Source organism: Megalopta genalis, chromosome 9, assembly GCF_051020955.1.
Source record: "Megalopta genalis isolate 19385.01 chromosome 9, iyMegGena1_principal, whole genome shotgun sequence".
In the NCBI taxonomy this organism is placed as follows: Eukaryota; Metazoa; Arthropoda; class Insecta; order Hymenoptera; family Halictidae; genus Megalopta; species Megalopta genalis.
This window is the reverse complement of record NC_135021.1, coordinates 18,910,042-18,929,989: the sequence shown is the minus strand read 5'-3', so window position 1 is coordinate 18,929,989 and position 19,948 is coordinate 18,910,042. Positions and strand designations below refer to the sequence as shown.

At 34.6% G+C, this 19,948-nt stretch overlaps 5 protein-coding genes across 10 annotated transcripts; 2 read left to right on the top strand and 3 right to left on the bottom strand.

Annotated features, from left to right (window-relative positions):
- The first annotated feature begins 122 nt into the window (after positions 1-122).
- LOC117224694 (splicing factor 3B subunit 2) lies at positions 123-13,437 on the top strand. Of its 4 annotated transcripts, none has more exons than XM_033477802.2 (4): positions 123-235; positions 10,642-10,905; positions 11,149-13,260; positions 13,338-13,437. In XM_033477802.2, exons 2-4 carry the CDS (start codon positions 10,882-10,884, stop codon positions 13,404-13,406), a joined length of 2,205 nt encoding a protein of 734 aa, XP_033333693.2. In that variant the 5' UTR covers positions 123-235; positions 10,642-10,881; the 3' UTR covers positions 13,407-13,437. The 4 variants fall into 4 exon arrangements, with proteins under 4 accessions (XP_033333693.2, XP_033333690.2, XP_033333691.2 ...); XM_033477799.2 differs by lacking the exon at positions 123-235 and adding an exon at positions 10,191-10,329; XM_033477800.2 differs by lacking the exon at positions 123-235 and having other exon boundaries at positions 10,402-10,905.
- Positions 901-5,758, bottom strand: Cap-G (Chromosome associated protein G). 3 transcript variants are annotated; one of them, XR_013034133.1, is made up of 7 exons: positions 4,744-5,758; positions 3,849-4,651; positions 3,215-3,749; positions 2,424-3,143; positions 1,841-2,347; positions 1,573-1,740; positions 901-1,322 (listed from the first exon to the last, which is right to left on the bottom strand). XR_013034133.1 is itself a non-coding variant. In XM_033477797.2 (7 exons), the coding sequence occupies exons 1-7, from the start codon at positions 4,849-4,851 to the stop codon at positions 1,624-1,626; spliced, it is 2,733 nt and encodes a 910-aa protein (XP_033333688.2). In that variant the 5' UTR covers positions 4,852-5,756; the 3' UTR covers positions 901-1,623. The 3 variants fall into 3 exon arrangements, 2 of the variants coding, with proteins under 2 accessions (XP_033333688.2, XP_076380718.1); XM_033477797.2 differs by having other exon boundaries at positions 901-1,740; positions 2,424-2,789; positions 2,847-3,143; positions 4,744-5,756; XM_076524603.1 differs by having other exon boundaries at positions 901-1,740.
- Positions 6,761-8,918, bottom strand: LOC117224698 (TM2 domain-containing protein almondex). Its single transcript, XM_033477806.2, has 5 exons — positions 7,972-8,918; positions 7,828-7,895; positions 7,617-7,760; positions 7,274-7,539; positions 6,761-7,201 (listed from the first exon to the last, which is right to left on the bottom strand). The coding sequence occupies exons 1-5, from the start codon at positions 8,060-8,062 to the stop codon at positions 7,066-7,068; spliced, it is 705 nt and encodes a 234-aa protein (XP_033333697.1). The 5' UTR covers positions 8,063-8,918; the 3' UTR covers positions 6,761-7,065.
- Positions 9,052-10,253, bottom strand: LOC117224699 (large ribosomal subunit protein eL20). Its single transcript, XM_076524649.1, has 3 exons — positions 10,094-10,253; positions 9,549-9,728; positions 9,052-9,468 (listed from the first exon to the last, which is right to left on the bottom strand). Exons 1-3 carry the CDS (start codon positions 10,109-10,111, stop codon positions 9,133-9,135), a joined length of 534 nt encoding a protein of 177 aa, XP_076380764.1. The 5' UTR covers positions 10,112-10,253; the 3' UTR covers positions 9,052-9,132.
- A 28-nt stretch (positions 13,438-13,465) lies between the features above and the next one.
- Positions 13,466-19,044, top strand: LOC117224697 (uncharacterized). The gene is made up of 3 exons (XM_033477804.2): positions 13,466-14,675; positions 15,128-15,568; positions 16,216-19,044. Exons 2-3 carry the CDS (start codon positions 15,166-15,168, stop codon positions 16,680-16,682), a joined length of 870 nt encoding a protein of 289 aa, XP_033333695.1. The 5' UTR covers positions 13,466-14,675; positions 15,128-15,165; the 3' UTR covers positions 16,683-19,044.
- The last annotated feature ends 904 nt before the right edge of the window (positions 19,045-19,948 follow it).

Sequence of the window (19,948 nt, the reverse complement as noted above, 5' to 3'; positions counted from 1 at the left end):
GGCGATTTCCTACTTTATTATCTTGAATTTTGCGTATTGTAATGAAAAGTGAATTGAGTAGTTATTTTTTTATTTATAAGTTAAGATTTCATATTTTTTTAAACAGCTCGCTTTTTACGTAAAAATTAGTGGCATTACGTAACATATCAATAAAACTGCACAAATCTGTATCTGCAGTTTTTTCTCCGTAATGTAACGTATGTCGTAATGCAATGCCGATAAAAGAAACAATTACGTAAGTATGAGATCTGTCAAGATTTTAACTTGTTGACTTATGAACACTTAAATCTGGATAACAAGGTCTGTCAAAACTAAACATGAAATTACTCAAGCTCGATGATAACAAATTAAAGTAAATTTAAGTAATGTAAGTTTACGTATGCATAACAAAAGTGTGCCTGCGTTATAACAATTTATTATAGCTTTCATTGAAACATACGAATAGAAAAATAGTTTATAGAAAATCGAACGTATCAAAATTATATTCAAATTACTCGTTAAAGGATTAAAAAATGTATTAATTGCAATATAAATCCTAATAGACTTCAAATAATTGCCTCTAAATAATATTCAGCACTCATAGTAGAAATGGAATATATATATATATATGCTTTTTGCTGGCGCGACTATTATTCGTGAACTATCGATAACGTTGAGCGCTACACGAAATGGTAAGGGAGCTCTACAACCCTCCAAAGCTGATAATGAGATAGGAAAGCCCATAAGATGCAATGTCTGTACGAATCGTAAGTCTGAGCTTAGGATCAGGTACTCGTGGGAGTACAAAAGATACAAAGGCCCGTTACATGTACCAAAATGCTTCGAAAAATACCATATGGTTCAGGACTATTAATTTTCTGTAAGTTATTTAAAACAATAATAATATAAATTAAGAATATATTCAGAAATTGGAATAAAACTTTATTGTAACTTATAAAATTATAAAACTATTAAAACTTATAATACACCTTCACGGGTCACTAATTCGTGACGTATTAAATAATTCGTTCGTAATTATTTATCAGACAACTTACAAAATTAAACAAATCGTACCTTAGACATGTACATTTTTATGTTCCGTGTGGGTATTAAAAACAGTTGAAATTCGCTCGTAGGAAAACGAAACATTGTCGGCCACTAAAGTAAACCCTCCTATAAAATGGAACTCTCATTACACGGTTTCCGCATAGTGCACTACGATCTGTACAATTCCGAGTTTCTTATAATAACGTCATATTAGGGTTCGAAAATTCGTAATGCAGAGATAGAGGTAGGAGTCGCCGAGCATTGTTGTGAACTATACCCCTGGAGTAACTTGTTACCTGGAGTAACAAAACACACATTTTAGAACGAAATAACTTTGATGAACACGGTAACGCATTTGCCACTTTTTTAACATTTTATTGAATTCTGTGGAAGATCCGGCTTTTACGGATAATGCCATCTTTGAATAGCATAGACTTCAAGATTCATCTGATGAGCAGTGTCTAATTATAAAAATATATGTACATATTTCGTGCTACTAAAGATCCAAATGTTAAAGTCTGTTCGATTCTTTTAACTTTCTAATACCTTAAATTGCAACTACTACAATTCTCCCATAAATGCATAAAATACGCAAGACTATTCGTCATCTTCTGTATCTTCGTCTTCTGCCGACACGTCGATAACATTTGGAGTTTCTAATTTCCGCTTGAATTCATTCACGTAGCTGAATAATCGTTTATCGTCTTCGACCATCTGAAAAGAAGAATGTTAATATGTTAACATTGAGAGGGAATAATTTCTAAAATTATAATTGAAATCCGATTTTCTATTTTGACCAAATAAGTACACTTACCATTTCAGCGACCTTATCGATGGCGGATACTAGATTTTCTTTAGTCGCATTATCTTCAAATTCCAAATGTAAATTTCTCAAGGATTTAATAAGAACCCCGCGGCTAATGCTGCTCATTGGATTCAATACTTCCGCCAATATAACGAAAACGAGACTGTTGTGAGGACAATAAATCCCAGATTTGCTACATTTAAATCTAGTTAAGCTCAACATGAATTTGGAAACTTCATAGGGATCAATTTCCTGCAAGGGGCTGGTTTCAGGTGCATTGCATATAACTTGTAACGTCGGTAAATAAGCCTCCTCGAACATTTGATGCGCATCCGGTACTCGTAACAGGAAGTTGTCGAAGAAACCACTCAAACATTGCCGTAGGTAATAGTCATTATCGTTCACAGGGTTATACGATAGAAGAATTAATCTTGATAACAAAATCGAACTGCTTATTCGACGATTTAGTAACAGTTTGCAAAGACCTTCAGTGGCAATCGTGCGTATACCTTGATCCTGTGATTTGCAAAAATTCTATGGTATACAAAACATTCATTGTATTATGCATAATTAATTATACATATGTACATACCGTGTTGTCCAATAACCCTGTCAAAATTTTGATAAAACTGTGATTGCCTTCCTCTGTGTTGGAGTGTTGTGCCGATGACACAGAAATTTCGTCATTAGTATCGGTGTACAGTCTCACGGTGCGTGATTTTTCAGTTCTGTTGGTAGTCACATCTTCACTTCCTAACATATCAAAATATTCAAGTCCGTAAAATAACAAGAGATCAAAAATTCCTTTCAATGTCATGGTCCAGATCTCCGGATTTTCTTGTTCCAAAGAGAATTGCAGAAACAGCACCATAATGTGTTTCCTAGCAACTTCTTTATCCAGTACACAAAAAATACCGAGTGCCTTTATTGCGAGAATGTGAACTTTGTCGTCTGGATGCTGAAAACAAAAATGACATTTCCAATCTGAAAACAAGTAAAAGTCAGGAATACTCACGTCTAAACTGTCCAGTGTTATTTGCATCATACTTCTAATGGTCGGTGTTAACGAGGTCACTGACTGCATCATGGTGCATATTATGGTTAAACATTTGATCATTGTTTCCGAATCAGTTTTCTCCTTCATTTCCTCCATAACTGTTACAAGCTGAGGTTCTTCCGACAACTTCATGATCTCTCCATTTAATGTATCGATCTCGTTCTTCAATTCATCAGCTCTCAAATACTGTTTGTTCTGTATAGCTTGATATTCCTCTTCCTTCAGTTCCAACAATTTGACTTTAAGTTTTGCTCTCTGCGGAAACCATATTCAATTAATAGTGTATTAATATTCGTATTACTAAAATTTCAATTATGCAATCTTACTTTCAGAGTAAGGTCGTGCTGTTGTTTTTCAGAAATTTGTATATTCTGTGTAGCTTCTTTCAGAGGCAATCTTATATCGCTGATTATATTGGCCAATGCATCCACTCTAGTATTTGTATCCGGTATAACTTTCTGCAAATGTGTAACCACGCATTGAATAATTTTTTCAGACCAGTGGGTGCTCATCAATGTATTACATATTAATTCATCCAATTTCTTCCTTCCAACTTCATCGGACAGATCATACGTAGTTACAATCTCGAACAATTGTAAATGAATGAACTGTTGCATGTGTTTCACCCACGCGTCATTTTGATCTGTTGATATTGATACTATGTAATCTGAAATATATGTGCAAAACGTGGATAATTCTGGTAAAATCATCTCCAGCTGTTCCACAGAAGATTCGCGATGAAAATGTTTTATTAAACACCTCCAGTAAAATATATTCTCACTGGTCAATTTATCAACTGAGATTAACTTTGTTTCTTTATTTATTGGCAATTGTTCTATCAACGTAGTTACTGCACTCTTCCTAAATAAATGAAAATTAAATATTATTTGAGATAAGTATTTCATTTCTCTAGATGTTTTTAATATCATTAAAAAAACAATGACAGCATCAATAGCTTACTTAAATAATGTTTCCAAAGCCATTGATGCTACATCCGTTCCAATTTCAGCATCAAGAGCTTTCACCAAACCAATAAAATCACCATTAAAGTGTCGTAGCCATGACGGCAACAAAATATTCTCCACACACTTCCTGACTATTTCCGATCTATCTTTCAGGCCATCATTCAATAATTGATCTCTCTGTGTAATAGTCAACGATCTCACTGTAATTTTGCTAAGAAATTCATAAGCCATTTTACGTACTCCTTCATTGACATCTCTGGTACGTTTTAATGCCACTTGTAACGTATTTTTATTTTTTCCCATACTCAATAATGCAGCTTTACGCACTTCAGCATTTGGATCTTTTGAAGCATGAAATATATACATTTTTATAATTGGACATTCTTCGTCTGATGGATCTTGAAGTCTGTGCAATGCTAAAATAGCTTGGGCTCTGACTTTCGGCGACTTATCCAGCAAACGGTCCATCATAGCAACAGTTATTTTGTCACAGAGAACATCGTCTACAAATGCCTGGTCTCCCATGGAATTCAATAAAATATTTAAAAACTGGCAAATACGAAATCTCACAGCTGGATCCGTAGCATTATGACTCGTTAGAAGGAAATCGAACATTTTAACGAGGAAAGGGCACAGCGGTTCTTCTTCTTCTCCATCCTCATTTGAAACGGTATATAAACAGACAGCAAACTTGGCAACAAATTCCAAAGTGTTCTGAACTCTTGGATGCTTTTCTGCAATGCTGAGGGGAACTCTGAAGTTCTGGACAAAAGAATTCCAGAAAGCTTGGAATTCCGTCTGCAATCAATTTAAATAGAGTCAATTTAATAATATACAATATTTAAACTTATGATAACATTTTCGTAACTTATTTTAATACGTTACAATACCTTCTCGTAATGTTTCTTCAAAAGCTTCAAATTACTTTGATGACAAGTTTTATTGAATTGAACATTGTAAAATATTTCACTTAACGAATTACTGAACTTCTGACTCATGCTTACAATAAATTAACTAAAATTAGGTAAAAAAATAACTTTATTAATAATATGTAGGAATGAAGATCTCGCTACATAAAGTAACGTTAACGTTTCACATTCAAACACATTGTCATATCTACGGCCCTTCCGCCTGAAGGTAACACCACCATTGCCAACCGTGTGGCGATGATGATCGTGAGAGAGATAGAACGAAATCAAACGGCTCTATGGTGTGTCCACAGTGATGTTTGTAGGAAATATTTCGACAAGTTGAGCAGGATCAGGCCCACCTAATTGTTGCATTGTTCCGAGTGTTAGCGCGAGAGAATCGATGAATGTTGCAAGTGAATGATGCAAACTTCATATCTTTCTCTGGTGGATGTTTATTTATTCGAAATACGATCCATTTACATCGAGATTTGAATACCACCTTCGCGAACAAAGTGTTTATTCCGTGAAAAAGATTTGTATAAATGTTTAAAAAAAAAATTAAAATTTATTGCAAAACTGGTAACAAACTAATGCATACGTAACGATTTAAACCAGGGTTGCACAATTAACTGCACATGACAGAGACAGAGCATTTTTGAAGACTGCTCTGAAATGTGCCGCAGGCGAGATCTCACAAATGAGATTGGATGTGGCCATGTTTACAATAAATTTCAGAACAGACCCTGAAAATGCTTTGTGTTTCTGTCATGTGCAATTAATTCCCAGCCTTGATTTAGACAACGTAATTCCGTCGTTCTTGATTGTCGGTTTAGGTTAAGGTTAATACTTTGCGTCGGCGGAGTCAAGAATTCTGTTTGGAAACTGTTCCGAGTGGTGCAAAGGAAATCACGCAAATGTGATTGAACAATGCCAATGAATTATAGCAGTAATCCAGTCTCATCAACAAATCACACCAAGAGAACGCAGAAACTCCGTCATGAACCAAGGGTTTTGTGACTGGAATACTGGCAGCAAACAGTACATGCGCACTCGCCCATAGAGCCAGTTAGTTTCGTTCTGTTTATCTCGATTATTACCACACGGTTGGCAACAGTGGTGTCACCTTCCCGCGGACGGTGATACCACTGCATACATATGACAACGTGTTTGAATTTGAAATTTATTTCTCTATTTAATCTTAGTTAATTTATCGTAAGCATGAGTCAGAAATTCAGTAGTTCGTTCAATTAAATATTTTACAATGTTCGATTCAATAAAATTTGCTATCATAGTAACTTTAAGCATTACTAAAATGTATACTTCTGTTTGCTATACTGTATCTTTGCAAGGAGCATAACAGTCTTCTAAAGAATAATAACAAGAAAACTTGTTAAAAATACAGAATTTGCCGTCAACTTTTTATATATATATATATATATATATATATATATATATATATATAATATTATATATCTTATATACAAAAGTGAATAAGTGGAACAATCAACGCAAAACGTAGTCCTTTATGAAGAGATGTTTGAATTATAACGGAGATATCCTAGTATATAGGAATGGGGAATATAACAAACTGGAAATGGGGGGTTCCCGAAGTCATTTGAAGTAACTTTATCCTTAGCGAAAATACAACAGATGGCTCTGAAATGACCGAACCAATGAGCGGAACTAGGCTTCATGCGCTCGTTGATTGGGCCGCCGCGTGCCAGCTGATTTCGCCTCTCATTGGTCAGTGTTTCTTCGTTAATAATTCGTAAACAAAGACACGCATTGCATTTTCGCTAAAGGTAAAATTATTTCAAATGACCTCGGTCTATTTAAATTATTACTAGATATTTCTATACTATTAGAAAATAACAAAATATCCTGAAAACTACATAACAGACAATTAGTCTAGAAAATAGCAAAATCTTTTGACTACTATTACAATCTTATTATCTAAAGAACTTCTTACCAAAGGATTTTAAATAGACGAAATAAATAATTTAAGAATATTTTATTATATAAACTACTGATGCATTAACAATTCTGTACTTGTACGTCAAGAAATTGCGCATATCGCATAACTAGTTAGAATTAATAAAAATATTATATTTGTAAAAGATATACATATAAGATAATATACACATATGTACATATCACATTACAACTTAGTTCTTTCGGAAGCAATAAATAAAATGTTTATATTTTTCACATTAAATTTAGGTAAGACTAACCAGTCAGCAACAATTAAATTATAACGTTCATTCTTTAATGTAAAAAATATAGAACTACTTAAAGTAGTAGTTAAATGTATAATGATCCATCCGCTGGACCTAAATATCTCACAGCAATGAGTATAACATCGACTACTGTCCATACACCAAATCCTCCAAAAGTTAACAGCTTTCCAATTCCATCATGCCAGTGACCCAAATAAAACCTACAATGGATATTATTCAAAAATGGATATTTGTACTTTGAAGATCTGAAAATTCTTCGCAACATTTTATACCGATCAGCTCCGAAACCTCCTAAAGTAATGCTTAAAATCAAAGCGGTAGACCATCGGTATCCTACAGTCCAGTTGCACAGTAAATTTTTCATGAATTTGCGTCTACCTAGACACAGAATGTCTCCGTTCACTGTACAATTTGTTCTATAGTATTGTCGAGGAGATGCCACAGAACTGCAAGAATTCTTCTGCTGACAGTAATGCTCCCAATGTTCTGTTTGATAACAATAACGGCAAATGTACTTTTTTTGGAAGTTTTGATTGCCCTGAAAGATTAATTCATCAATTATTGTTGCAAATATAAGCAATACTATGATATTATACGTATAATTGTTTTGCTTACGATACAATCGATTTGGTCTAAGACTGTACAATTTGCGATATACACTGCTCCATATACGCAGTTTGGATTTAGATTACAATTTAAACATTCTCCACCTAGTTCTGAACATACAGTACCACTCGGACATGATCCAGATATCTCATCCTATAAACACAGCAATTATTACATACATATTTGACAAACTACTAATAATAAAATATTTTGTATATACCTTTTTACTACTGTATGCTGGCGTAGAATTTACATTGACTTCTTTCATCATATTATTGACCACGCTTTCTGCAAATAAAGTAATACTTGAAAATACATCAACAAAAATGATATAGAAAGACATCTCTAAATTCACCAAAATTACCATATGCCATGGAAGCTTGTTTTACAGTGATCAACAGAGTCGCCAGAAAAATGAGAATCACATTTTTTGTGTTAGTATGTATAATATTCATTAGGAACAACCTGCCACTTAATTATTTGAAACAAAACATAGCTTCTCTTTTCCAGTTGGATGAATTTAATATTTTAAAAAAAGAAAACGTTGTGAAAACAACTGAATACAGATCTTAATAGGATACTATTAAATTTTTTAAAAGTAATTATAGTACAAAGGAATAAAGAAAATCTTTAAATTCAATCTAGGTCAAAACAATACAACGGGTTATTCGAAGGATTAACGCTGTCAAATCTTTCGTAAGTCTTAGCTACGTAATACGTTATAAGTTCATCTTCATTGATAGATATTCCAAGGAAAATTTCTATATAGTTTCTCATGGAACGAATCATGTTTCAATACTTCCACCGAAAATGCTTAAAAGTTATATGCAAATCGTGCGTATCTACCACAAGGTACACAACCTCTGCACAAATTAGTTGATATCTTTCTCGTCAGTAATATAATAATGAATTGTAAAACTGTTTTTCCAAATTGACAGTCTTAGTAGTAGTTTTCTTTCTAACAAGCTTTTACAAGCTTTTATTTCTAATTGTAAGAACAAAATATTTAAAAGCAGTATCACATGATGTTGGAAACTACGAGCATGCGTTTCGGCTTGTTTTAATTGTGGAATCGTTATTATTCGATCGAACATGTTTCTACAACTTGATTACGAAATATAGCAAAATTTAACTTTTATTATTAATCGATGATAAGATGTTTACATTGTTGGCTGTACTTTTGAAAGAGATCGAAAATCGAGACGAAATTTGGAGGGTTTCGAAAAACTAGTAATTTCCAAGTTATTCACAAAAATCTCTTAATTCAGTCATTACTAATAAATAAATGTACAATAATATATATAAAATAATATAAATAAATAAAATATGTATAATAATACATGTACACTTTATTAGATCGATCTACACCTGCTAAAACACCTAGTAGTGGTGTGTCAATGAATAGGAGTTTGGGTATTATAGGATGAGTAATAAAAGACGCAAATTATTAGACCAAACGTCCTCTTATTTTCTTTAGAGTAACATATATTTAATGCTCGTGTGTAAAACAATCGATTAAATATATTTAAAGGAAGTAGGTACGCGGTTTCCTTACACTGAAGAGTGGCATACGATTCTTGTGTTGAATGCGTTTAGGTAATGGGAACTTGATTTTTGAGTCGTGAAATTGTTTCACTTGTGGTCTCCTGCAGTTGGCTGCCTTTACCATTTCTACTTTAATGATTTGGATAGAATGTGCACGAGCACGATGACGGGCACCCATATCTCTATAACACTGTGTTACAGCACCACTGACAGAAAGATCTCTGTATTCTCTGTACATATTATGAGTCCCAGATCTTGAATCGTACCTCAACCAAATTCCAAAATTCTTAATTTTTATAGGCGTCTTCTCTGAAATCTAATCGTTAAACCATCAAAATTTGTAATTTTACGATCAATTAACAATTGCTGTAGACGACATTTAGATTGTTTATTTACCTGTTTAAGAGATACAATTTCTCCAGTAGACTTTTTGAATTTTTTGAGTTGACGCAGAAAATACCAAAATCTGGATTTTGCGACAATAGCATCGGGCGCAAATATCCTCATTTTATAGAGAGGTGTGGTTTTCTCCTTTTCGGTCGGCAATTTACGACCGATCACTTCAAACTCCTTCAACTATGAAAACAAAAATAATTATTATTCAATGTAATAAATTTATTTAATAACTTCAATACCTATTGTAGTGAAATTATCAACTGTAATCACGTATATTAGTACCCTCCATGAAGACAAAATATTTTAATTTTCTACGTAGAATATAAAACTAATCTATTTAGTCTATTATCAAGACTAATATCTAAATCCAGTTCGAACATGTGTCGGAGTCGGTCATAGAATCATAGGTTAAGTGAATATAAAACATAGTACGTTTTACCTGTTTTAGTTAAATTATTACGACATGCAAGATTAAAATATTAAGAATCATATTTCCGCTGGAAATATTCATGGTTTTTCTAGTTGAATTTGTAATATTTACTTACTTCTCCTTTGGCTTTCATTATACCATGCGTACAGTGTCACAATAAACCGGAAAAAGAGGGCACTTCGTTCGTGCAAACAACGTTTCCTTATATTCCTAGTTTCGTTCGTGACTTCGATAATTGCGAAATTATTGATTGCTCACGAACCTCTTTGTCGAATATAATATTGATTGTTGGTCGTCCTAGTTGACATGTATTGTAATGGATGGATTAACAAAATTTTGTAGATTCATCAGGTAGAAACCAGAGCTTGAATTTAACTGTGTAAACTTTCATAAATATAGGTTATCTAGTAAACTTTTCAAATTGTCAACTGTTTTAATTGTAACAGTTATTTTATATTTGATCAATGAAAGTTTTGAAAGAACATTTATCTCTTAACAGATATTTTAAAGTAATCAATAAAAGTTTATACTATTTTTCAGTTATATACACTTAGCATTATTTAAGGAATTGAATGTAGGATAAATACGTATAGATGAGTGGAATACATCTGTACTCGTGTGTTAAAAATGACACGGATCCGAACACGCGACATTTATTTTCAGGTGTACACGTGAGATATTTATTTCAAACAATTCGAATAATTTCAAACCCTGCCTCTCGGGTCCGCCATGCCGAGCAGTTCATACCCCCAAATCGCCGGCCACGAAATGCGCAAGAAGAAAATGGTGATACGGGCCATTTTGGTCAGTGTAAATGGTCAGTGTATTTACCGTTATTGTTTGGCTACATTAGACCATTGGACTAGTACCGAGCATTATGGTACGAAAATAGTGTAGTTTACTATGGAAAATATACCAGGAAGTGAGGTTAGTATTGTTTTCATTTGATGATTAGTAATGTTTATTTATCAGAAATAGTGAAGTTTATTATGGAAAATATACCAGGAAGTGAGGTTAGCGTTCTTTTCACTTGAAGATGCAAAGCGTTATTTACATTTGATTTTTTCAAAAAAATAGTTAATTCATTTGATGAAGAACAATTTTTTATCAAACGCGAATTTATATAACTATATCTGATTAATAATGTTTATTTATTGATATTGAATGCAGAATCAACAAATTCCTCATTCGATGCCACCAATGATGAGCATCCCTCCAAACAGTAACCATGGAGTTCCAGGGATGGAGCATCCTAAAATGTTACCCAGTTTACTGAGCCTAAAGGTCAGTCCACCAAGCGAATTACAAAATCAAAATTCGGTGGATGACGGAGAAAGAGAAGCAGATGGTGATTCAATGAAACTACCGGCAGCTTTAGAACAGGCTCTAGCTTTCAAAACTGAGAGAGCCAAAGAGGTAGGTGCAGATCCAAACGATATAGCTTCATTAGAAAGGTCATCTAATCATGAAAATGTAAGGGAAGATGCGACGCAATTAGATGACGTAATAATTGAACCTGAAGCAGCAATGGAGAAAATAGATGCAAAGTCGAATAAAACTAAAAAGAAGAAAAAGAAAAAGAGGAAAAAGCATAATATAAGCAAAGAGGCAGAAAATAAAAAAGACGATATAGAGAATTCGAAACCTAATCAAGATATGCCAGAGATTGTATATATTCAGGAGATCCCCAGTATCAACGATTTAGAGCCAATGTACCGTCAGTTTGCTAGAATCTTTGAAGCGTTCAAATTAACTGAACCTGAACCAAAGTCTGCTGAAGCAGATAAAGGTGAACCGATAGGACAGTATCCTCCTATAACAAATTTACAAACAACAGGAACTGTACCTAGCAAAGTACCACCGTTGGATGACTTTGACGACGATGCGAATCAACCGCAACAACAGCAGGGAACCGGTGAAAATGGTGCTCCACGTCTTTCCAAGAGAAAACTAAAAAGGCTAACACGTTTGAGCGTAGCAGAACTGAAGCAACTGGTAGGTCGTCCCGATGTCGTTGAAATGCACGACGTTACCGCCAGGGATCCGAAACTCCTTGTACAATTGAAAGCTCACCGCAATACAGTGCCTGTGCCGAGGCACTGGTGTTTCAAGAGGAAATATCTCCAGGGCAAACGTGGTATCGAGAAGCCTCCTTTCGACTTACCAGACTTTATAAAACGTACAGGAATCACCGAGATGAGAGCGAGCCTGCAAGAACGAGACGATACACGCACATTAAAAGCCAAAATGAGGGAAAGAGCGAGACCCAAGCTTGGCAAAATAGATATTGACTATCAGAAACTGCATGATGCGTTCTTCAAGTGGCAAACGAAACCTCGTATGACTATTCACGGTGACCTGTACTACGAGGGCAAAGAATTCGAGACACGTTTGAAGGAGAAGAAACCTGGAGAACTGTCCGACGAATTGCGTACTGCGCTCGGTATGCCGGTGGGACCCAATTGTCACAAAGTTCCGCCACCGTGGTTGATCGCTATGCAACGTTATGGACCGCCACCGAGTTATCCAAATTTAAAGATACCCGGTTTGAATGCGCCTATACCCGAGGGATGTGCGTTTGGATATCATGCTGGTGGCTGGGGAAAGCCTCCTGTGGATGAAACTGGACGACCTTTGTACGGAGACGTGTTTGGAATCTCTCGTGCACCAGGTGGCGATGCGATGGACGAGGAGATCGACAGGGGCATGTGGGGCGAACCTGAATCAGAATCGTCCGGAGACGAAGACGAGGACGAAGATGCGGAGGAAGGCGGAGAAGGTGAAGGAGAAGGAAAGGAGACAGACGGAGATGCGAGCGGGTTGGTTACACCCGGTGCAGAAGGTTTGATAACGCCGAGTGGAATCACGTCGATCCCTGCGGGCTTGGAGACACCGGAAACAATCGAGTTGAGAAAAAAGAAAATTGAGAGCGAAATGGAAGGCGGAGACACGCCTGCTTTGTACACGGTTCTGCAAGAACGACGAACAGAGGGTCTTGGTGCCAGCATGATGGGCAGCACGCATGTATATGATATGACAGGCGCTGCAGGTGGTCAAGCACCTCCATCGGTGATCGCTGCACGACGCGGTGTAAGCGGGACAACATCGGATGGAAGGACAGAGAAAGATGGAGCCGTTGAACTGGCATTGGATCCGAGTGAGTTGGATCTAGACTCTGAAGCAATGGCATCGCGGTACGAGGAAACTATGCGGTCACGTCAGGCTCATTTGAGGAGAGAAGATCTTTCGGACATGCTTCAGGATCACGTACAACGACAAAAAGTAAGTGTATATGTAGATTATTAATAAACTAATAATAAGCTACTTAACGATGTTAACGTAAAGAATTTCTTTTGCAGAGCAAACGCAAACGGCAACAAGGTCAAGACTCGAAAGCTTCGAAGAAGTATAAAGAATTTAAATTTTAGATTTAATAAATATGTAAATTATAAAAATGAAGATGTTTTACTTTGTCGGAGAGACATCACCCGTACCGAATTCACTAATCACTACACTGTCATGTTCCTTCGAATTATTCTAATTTTACATTGTGGAAAAAAGTAAATGCAGTAACTGTTTTAAAACTAAACAAAATGATTCGAATTTTTTTATGTTGTTAAGAGGACTTGAGTTTACTTTATAATGATCAAAATACTTTTTTCTTTTGATTCTACTACATAAGTGAGAAGAAGCTTTCATTTTTTAATTCGTTTTATCTGAACTTGGAACGAAAATGTAAAAAATTTGTTTTCCAGATCTCGGTAACTCAGAGGAGTTCCCAAAATTATGGTACTTCTGGGTAATGAGAGGTTCCTGAGGTCATTTGTAGTAACTTTTTCCTTAGTGAAAATACAATCCGTGGCTTTTTTTGAAATGTCCTGAGGAACCCCTCATTTCCCTGAAGTTCCATAATTTTGGGACACCCTGCATATAGCCCGCGGTGGCAATTGGTGTCCGACAAAAATCCCTAGAAGTGCGCACTTAGGGGAATGGCTTGCTAGCGCCATCGATCCCATAATACAATTGCACCTGCTGGTCATTCTGATTTTAATGTTGAATAATTTCTTTGATCTTCTGACGATCGGAAAGAAGATAAAGGTTTCATTTGAAACTATATAATATATGACGATAAAACAATTCGATGTATGTTACATTGACATTGCTACGCTACAAATGTACACACGAACGAATGTATATGTTAATAATCAATTTAAAAAGTGTCGAATTTATTAACAAGTTAAACCTCGATCGAACGTGATATTGAAACAATTAAATACTTCGATTTTTCAGTAATTCATTTGTCAGATAAAATACCAACGCATGTATTATCGTAACGAATTGTATTTTTTTCCCGAACTCCTTAAATAGCCGCCTCTTTTAAATGCGATATATGTACATTCCCTTTTGTGATCGTTGTATCGTTGCGCATTTCGAGATGACACTGTGGAGAAAAGTGTACTAATCGCAAATAAAAAATTCATCGGGCATTCATGTAGAATGTAAACGATCGAATATTCTATTGACGAAGTACCTGTCGGCATGCGATCGAGAAATATAATTTTATAATACGGACGGTTTTGTGAAAGAAACATTCAGAATTTGTACAGCAGCTGACACATATAAAGATGGCTAAGCTTAATACAAACAAATAGTGACCAGCGATCTGCTGGTCTTACAACTAGCTCTGCATGTAAATGGTAAGTAAATATGATTCGTGCGCTTAACATCGAAGAACGATCCGTTTTCTATGATTATTTTTATACTGCATTCCGATGCTGTTAATTACCACGAGTTATGAAGCGGTGCATGGACACCTGTCCTGACCTGCTCAATAAGATCTCCCAATTACGTCAAATTTATAACAAAATTTATGCTCGTTTCTATTTTTAGTAACTGATATTCGTATTCAAGTTAACAAATCGTTTCGTGATTTTATCGAAATTAATCTGACGAACGATAATAGCAACATATATTGAATTAAAATTTCATTTCAAACAGAAGAGTTGATTACTATGATATATACTAAAATTTTTCAAAAGCTATTCACTATAGCTGTTAAAATAATATTTCTTCTGTGTATTCGTGCAGGTGTTAGTCATAATTTGTAATTTATTCTTACCTCATGTCTATTGTATATATTCTTTTGTAGACAAATACTAAAAAGATTTACTTAATGGTTTCCTAAATATGGCTTATGACCCACGCGATTTAAAATATCCACCGGACATTCATAACCATCAACACAATCAACCTAATATGAATGGATACGCATATTCTGGACATCCTTCGCATCATGTCCAACAAACGGATGAGAATAGAAACGAGAATACTTGTGGAAATAAAGAAGCATGTCCACAAATTACACGTCAGTCTTCTGGAACGCAAACCATTCAGAAAGTAGACGCAGCTACAATGACAGATCCATTACAAATAGATTTTAAACTTACATCTGAGTATTTAGCAAGGTGTTCTAATACATTAGGATTACCATATGTAAGTAAATATGAAGAAAATGGGAATAACTCTACGCATAATTGTCAAGAAGTTCGGCCAAAAATTGAATACGAAGTTGAACCACAACATATAAATGGTAAAGTATACTTGTTTTAGTTTCGCATAGAGTTGGGCATTAATTTATTAATATTTAAGACAATAATAAATTTGAGCTTAATGGTTTCGATTAACCCTTGTATAATCCTCGAAAATAGTTGTCAAAAAAAGATTTTTTATTAATATTCATCCTTTGTTGTTTTATACTTCAATTCTATCAATCGTGGGGATTAGTAATAATCCCAGATCTCAAACAAATATGTCAAATTACAATATAATAATAGAGAAATATGAAATTGTGCAGGATCGGAAGCACAAGATGTGTGAATTTTTATCCAAGAAATGTATGAGAATAAAAAGGAGTTAATTACAAAAGATCGCAGTTGATTTAACTGTTCGCTAAATTGATAATGAAATTACTAACAAATTGCAGTGAAATGTCGATGAATGTGTGAACATTGTGCACTGTATTCGACAGTTGTGTACTCAAATATTTATTCCAGAATAAAAAATAATAATAATTATTAATCTAATCGATTGGTTAATCTACTTCTTACAAGTAACTGTCTAATCATTAATCATTAACTGCATTACTCATCTCCTATCTCTGATTTTGCAGTTAATATCAGCTACATATGTTCTTTAATATAATCTTGATTCTAATTGTAAGTATTCTAAATGTTTCAGGTACATTAGTCTATCATTGTCCAGAATGTGCGTACAGGTTTGAAGATCAAACTGCATTGCACGAACATCTTGAAGAACATAGACAGCGACCTTATATCTGTGATATTTGTGGTGCAAGTTTAAAGCGTAAAGAACATTTGGATCGCCACAAACAAGGTCACAATAAAGACAGGCCTTATCAATGTAATATGTGTTGTAAAGCATTTAAACGTAACGAGCACCTTGCTCGTCACATGATTATACACTCGGGTAGCAAAAATCAAGTATGTACAGAATGTGGCAAAGCTTTTTATAGGAAGGATCATTTGAAGAAACATTTACAAAGTCATAATAGTAGTAAAAGCAAAAATCCAAATAGTTCACAAAATAATCCGAATAGTCAAAATAACGGTGAAGAGGGATTAAGCAGTTTTGCAATGATGATGAGGCAGGCTGGGCCACCTCCATTTTCTATTTTGCGAACTTAATACATTTTTACCTTGATCTTACGCCAAGATCATTTTAGAATTTAGGCAATTTAAATGTAAGAGATCAATACAATGAGCTTTGTTGAAGACACTTTCAGGAAATATGAAATAATTGTTGATAGTTTTGAATTTTTGCAGTTGATTAGTCATCAAATATTACCTGCAAATAGTGTACGATATGAAACAGGCTCTAGGACATCCACGCAAATTTTATATTTCTCTTTTGAATATGCTTCTGACATGCACAATGTTGTTGAAATACCTGTTGAGAACATTCTTTAGATCTAGATTTATTAAATTATTTTTCCCAGTTTTTGTATTTTCGATAATATTTGTCAAGAATTAAGGCAATAAGGAATACAAAAAATTAATATAAATTGATCGAATTTTAACTCTTCTTTTTTTTTTTTATTTTTAAAGAAAAAGAGGGAATGACGCAGATATTTTATGACGAAGTGCACATATGATTCTTGTTGTACCCATGATGTACGAAAGGAATATATATTTATTATTACACCTGTAAAGGAAAGAGGAATTATATGAGTTTCTCTTTCCCGTTACAGCAACGGCTACTGGGAAATAATTGGATGATGTGCCTAACGAAAACAACATATTTGCACAAAATAAGGAGAGAATGATTAAAATAACTGAGTCTCGTATAAAGAGACGTGTTTTTTTTTAATTTGAGCAAGAAAGAGGAACCATTGCATAGTTCTCCTAATAAAATATCTTTTTTCCGAAAGATTAATATGATTTATTAAATTTCGACGGCTTTGATAGCTAAAATAGTTTAAAAAAAAAAAGACTAGAAATCTTGTTACGGGATTTGCGATGTTCCTTTGAATTTGAGAAATCGAAATGAGGAATAATTTTGGAATTTGAAACTGAGATAGTCATTATTTCCGTAGCAGATTATCATCAAGTGATGAATACTAAGACTAAACATACGTTAAGCATTTATTTAATATTTATAGTTTATATGATGCGTATGGTTGCGTATGTTATTATTGTATGTGCGTATATGTACACTCACAAAGAATGCTTTGATCCCATTGGTATGCTTTGTTAAGATCATTTTGATTCTCTAACTTTTATTTCTTTGGTCTCACCTCTCTGGTTAGACTGTTTGGCCAGGTGGGGTCACGTACCCTTACTCCGGCAACCTGCGCTATATGTTTATTGACAAATGCTGAAACTACTGCCAACTTTTTGCCAATGAGATGGGGTCCAATCATCTGAACTCCTGAGTATTGCGAACATAAAGAGATGTAAACTCAGCACATTTTCTTCTGTTTGTTTAGTTGAATCCGTTTATCTGGACGCGAACCTATCTGGTTATACGAACTAGTTGTCTTCCGCCGAGTTCATCATGGTTTACTTAATCGGCATGATGTCCTTGTGCATTCGCACGGACACTTCCAGGAGTATTGTATCTTCCTCAGATATCTGAATGCTGCATGGGAACTGTATCTTTCTCTTATATTGAAGAGGAGATGCACATCTTCCACCCCTTTCAACGTATCATTCAATTTTACTGCCTCTTTCTCCTTCATCGGAGCCCTAAAGTTAGTATCAAAGTGGCTAGAGATCTCCGCAATAGATGAGATCAGCTTTTCGGCTGACTCCACCTGGCTAGTTTTCTGTTCCAATCTGAATCTCCCTATCGGGGCTTCAAGATATGCGATTCCTTTAGGAGCAAGTTTCCGGAGGAACTCTGGGATCACTTTGCGTTTGCCTTGTGAGGCCTATCCCTGTCATCGGAGGCATTTGCAACATCCTGTTTAGTTTAGGATGTTCATCCTGATCGGTTTAGGAATAGGATTCTGATTCATGCGATGAAGGTTCCGGTGTCGAAAACAGTAAGCCTGCGTCGCATAGAAACCCCAGTTTTGGAACAGGAGGCAGCTGACTTTGATTTTCCCTTACTATTAGTAATTCACTAGGAGCCTGCCTTCTGATATCGATGTCCAAGAGTAGTGACAATCTTTTGTTGCCGGTGCTCATTTTGAAATTGTAGATTTCTGAGATGGAAATATATTTTTCCTTCCTGTGTGTATATATGTACGAACGCGCGCGTATAATATATACTACATGTTATTATGTTATATATTATATATTATGCGCACATTTACGTATGATATTGTTACTTCAATTTTTTTCCTTGTACATTATTTATATTTATTAAGAAAACTGACCATATATCGGCTTCATTATGTAATGCTTCCAGAATGTACATAATTGTACACAGAAACACACAGGCATATAAAATATGGTAAAAAAAAACCGTTTTGTTATTGATTGTAGTAATCACGATTAAAATAATAAATGATTATTACATGAAACAATAAATTTTTTAAACATAGATCTACACAATTATTATTTGAAGAATGCTCGCGAGAGGGCGTAGAAATCTTTTTAAGTGTTCTATTTTTAAGATTGTAAAAATTCTTGTTCCTTGATTATGCATTTTCTCTTTCTACTGGAATTCTATGTAGCAACGAAGTAAAGTACAGCATGCTTTTGGAACAGTCTCTTTATTGTCTTGAAAAAGATGTTCGTATACATGTATTGTTCTTTCTTTATTACACCGTGTTTATTTCAGTTACATCGAATTTAACAAGAAACAAATTACGAAATAAAGAAAAAGGGAAGACATGAAACAAAATGAAGTAACGGAAACATATCACATACGCTACTTTTCTAACCTTAATTTCTTTTTATTTTATATTTAAAGCTAAAGACGATAGAGGAATATAAACATATACATAAAACTGATGTACAGTGACGGCCATGTACTTAAGACCACTTTGAAAAACGTGGTAACGATTATGTTCTCTACAATTCGAGATTTTTCCCCGTTCCACTGCTGATGAGGAATGTCGCGAGACGGCGCACAGTGGAACGAAACGGCCATTGGGCATCATCGGTCAGTTATCGGAATTTTGTACTATGGCTTCGTTAAATCTTTAATAAATGATCGTAGCAGAAGAAAACACAAACAAAAAATGAAAGAAGAAAAAGGGAATTAAGAAGTAGAAAAATTAACTCTACGATTATAATGTATATGCTTCCTTTACTCACTGTAAGTCTAAAAAATGTTTCTTCTATTGAAGGCACAGAAAACGGAAGTAGCGGAATCAACCTTTGTTAATTATTTAGCAATCACGAGTAACTGCAATTAACTGCTAATAAACAAAATTTAATCATTAATAATATAATATATATAATATAATATATAAATTAATAATATAATAATTAAAAATTGA

Bases quoted from the DNA above. Each gene is read 5' to 3' on its own strand.
- LOC117224694 (XM_033477798.2), top strand. From the start codon at position 10,926: ATGATTAGTAATGTTTATTTATCAGAAATAGTGAAGTTTATTATGGAA. The intron at 10,992-11,148 runs GTTAGCGTTCTT...TATTGAATGCAG, and splicing joins AAAATATACCAGGAAGTGAG to AATCAACAAATTCCTCATTC. The intron at 13,261-13,337 runs GTAAGTGTATAT...TTTCTTTTGCAG, and splicing joins ATCACGTACAACGACAAAAA to AGCAAACGCAAACGGCAACA.
- LOC117224697 (XM_033477804.2), top strand. From the start codon at position 15,166: ATGGCTTATGACCCACGCGATTTAAAATATCCACCGGACATTCATAAC. The intron at 15,569-16,215 runs GTAAAGTATACT...TAAATGTTTCAG, and splicing joins TGAACCACAACATATAAATG to GTACATTAGTCTATCATTGT.
- Cap-G (XM_076524603.1), bottom strand. From the start codon at position 4,851: ATGAGTCAGAAGTTCAGTAATTCGTTAAGTGAAATATTTTACAATGTT. The intron at 3,750-3,848 runs GTAAGCTATTGA...TCATTTATTTAG, and splicing joins GCTTTGGAAACATTATTTAA to GAAGAGTGCAGTAACTACGT. The intron at 2,348-2,423 runs GTATGTACATAT...TGCAAATCACAG, and splicing joins CAGGGTTATTGGACAACACG to GATCAAGGTATACGCACGAT.
- LOC117224699 (XM_076524649.1), bottom strand. The intron at 9,469-9,548 runs GTAAATAAACAA...TTTAACGATTAG, and splicing joins AAATTGTATCTCTTAAACAG to ATTTCAGAGAAGACGCCTAT.
- LOC117224698 (XM_033477806.2), bottom strand. From the start codon at position 8,062: ATGAATATTATACATACTAACACAAAAAATGTGATTCTCATTTTTCTG. The intron at 7,896-7,971 runs GTAATTTTGGTG...CTTTATTTGCAG, and splicing joins ACAAGCTTCCATGGCATATG to AAAGCGTGGTCAATAATATG. The intron at 7,761-7,827 runs GTATATACAAAA...CTGTGTTTATAG, and splicing joins CAGCATACAGTAGTAAAAAG to GATGAGATATCTGGATCATG.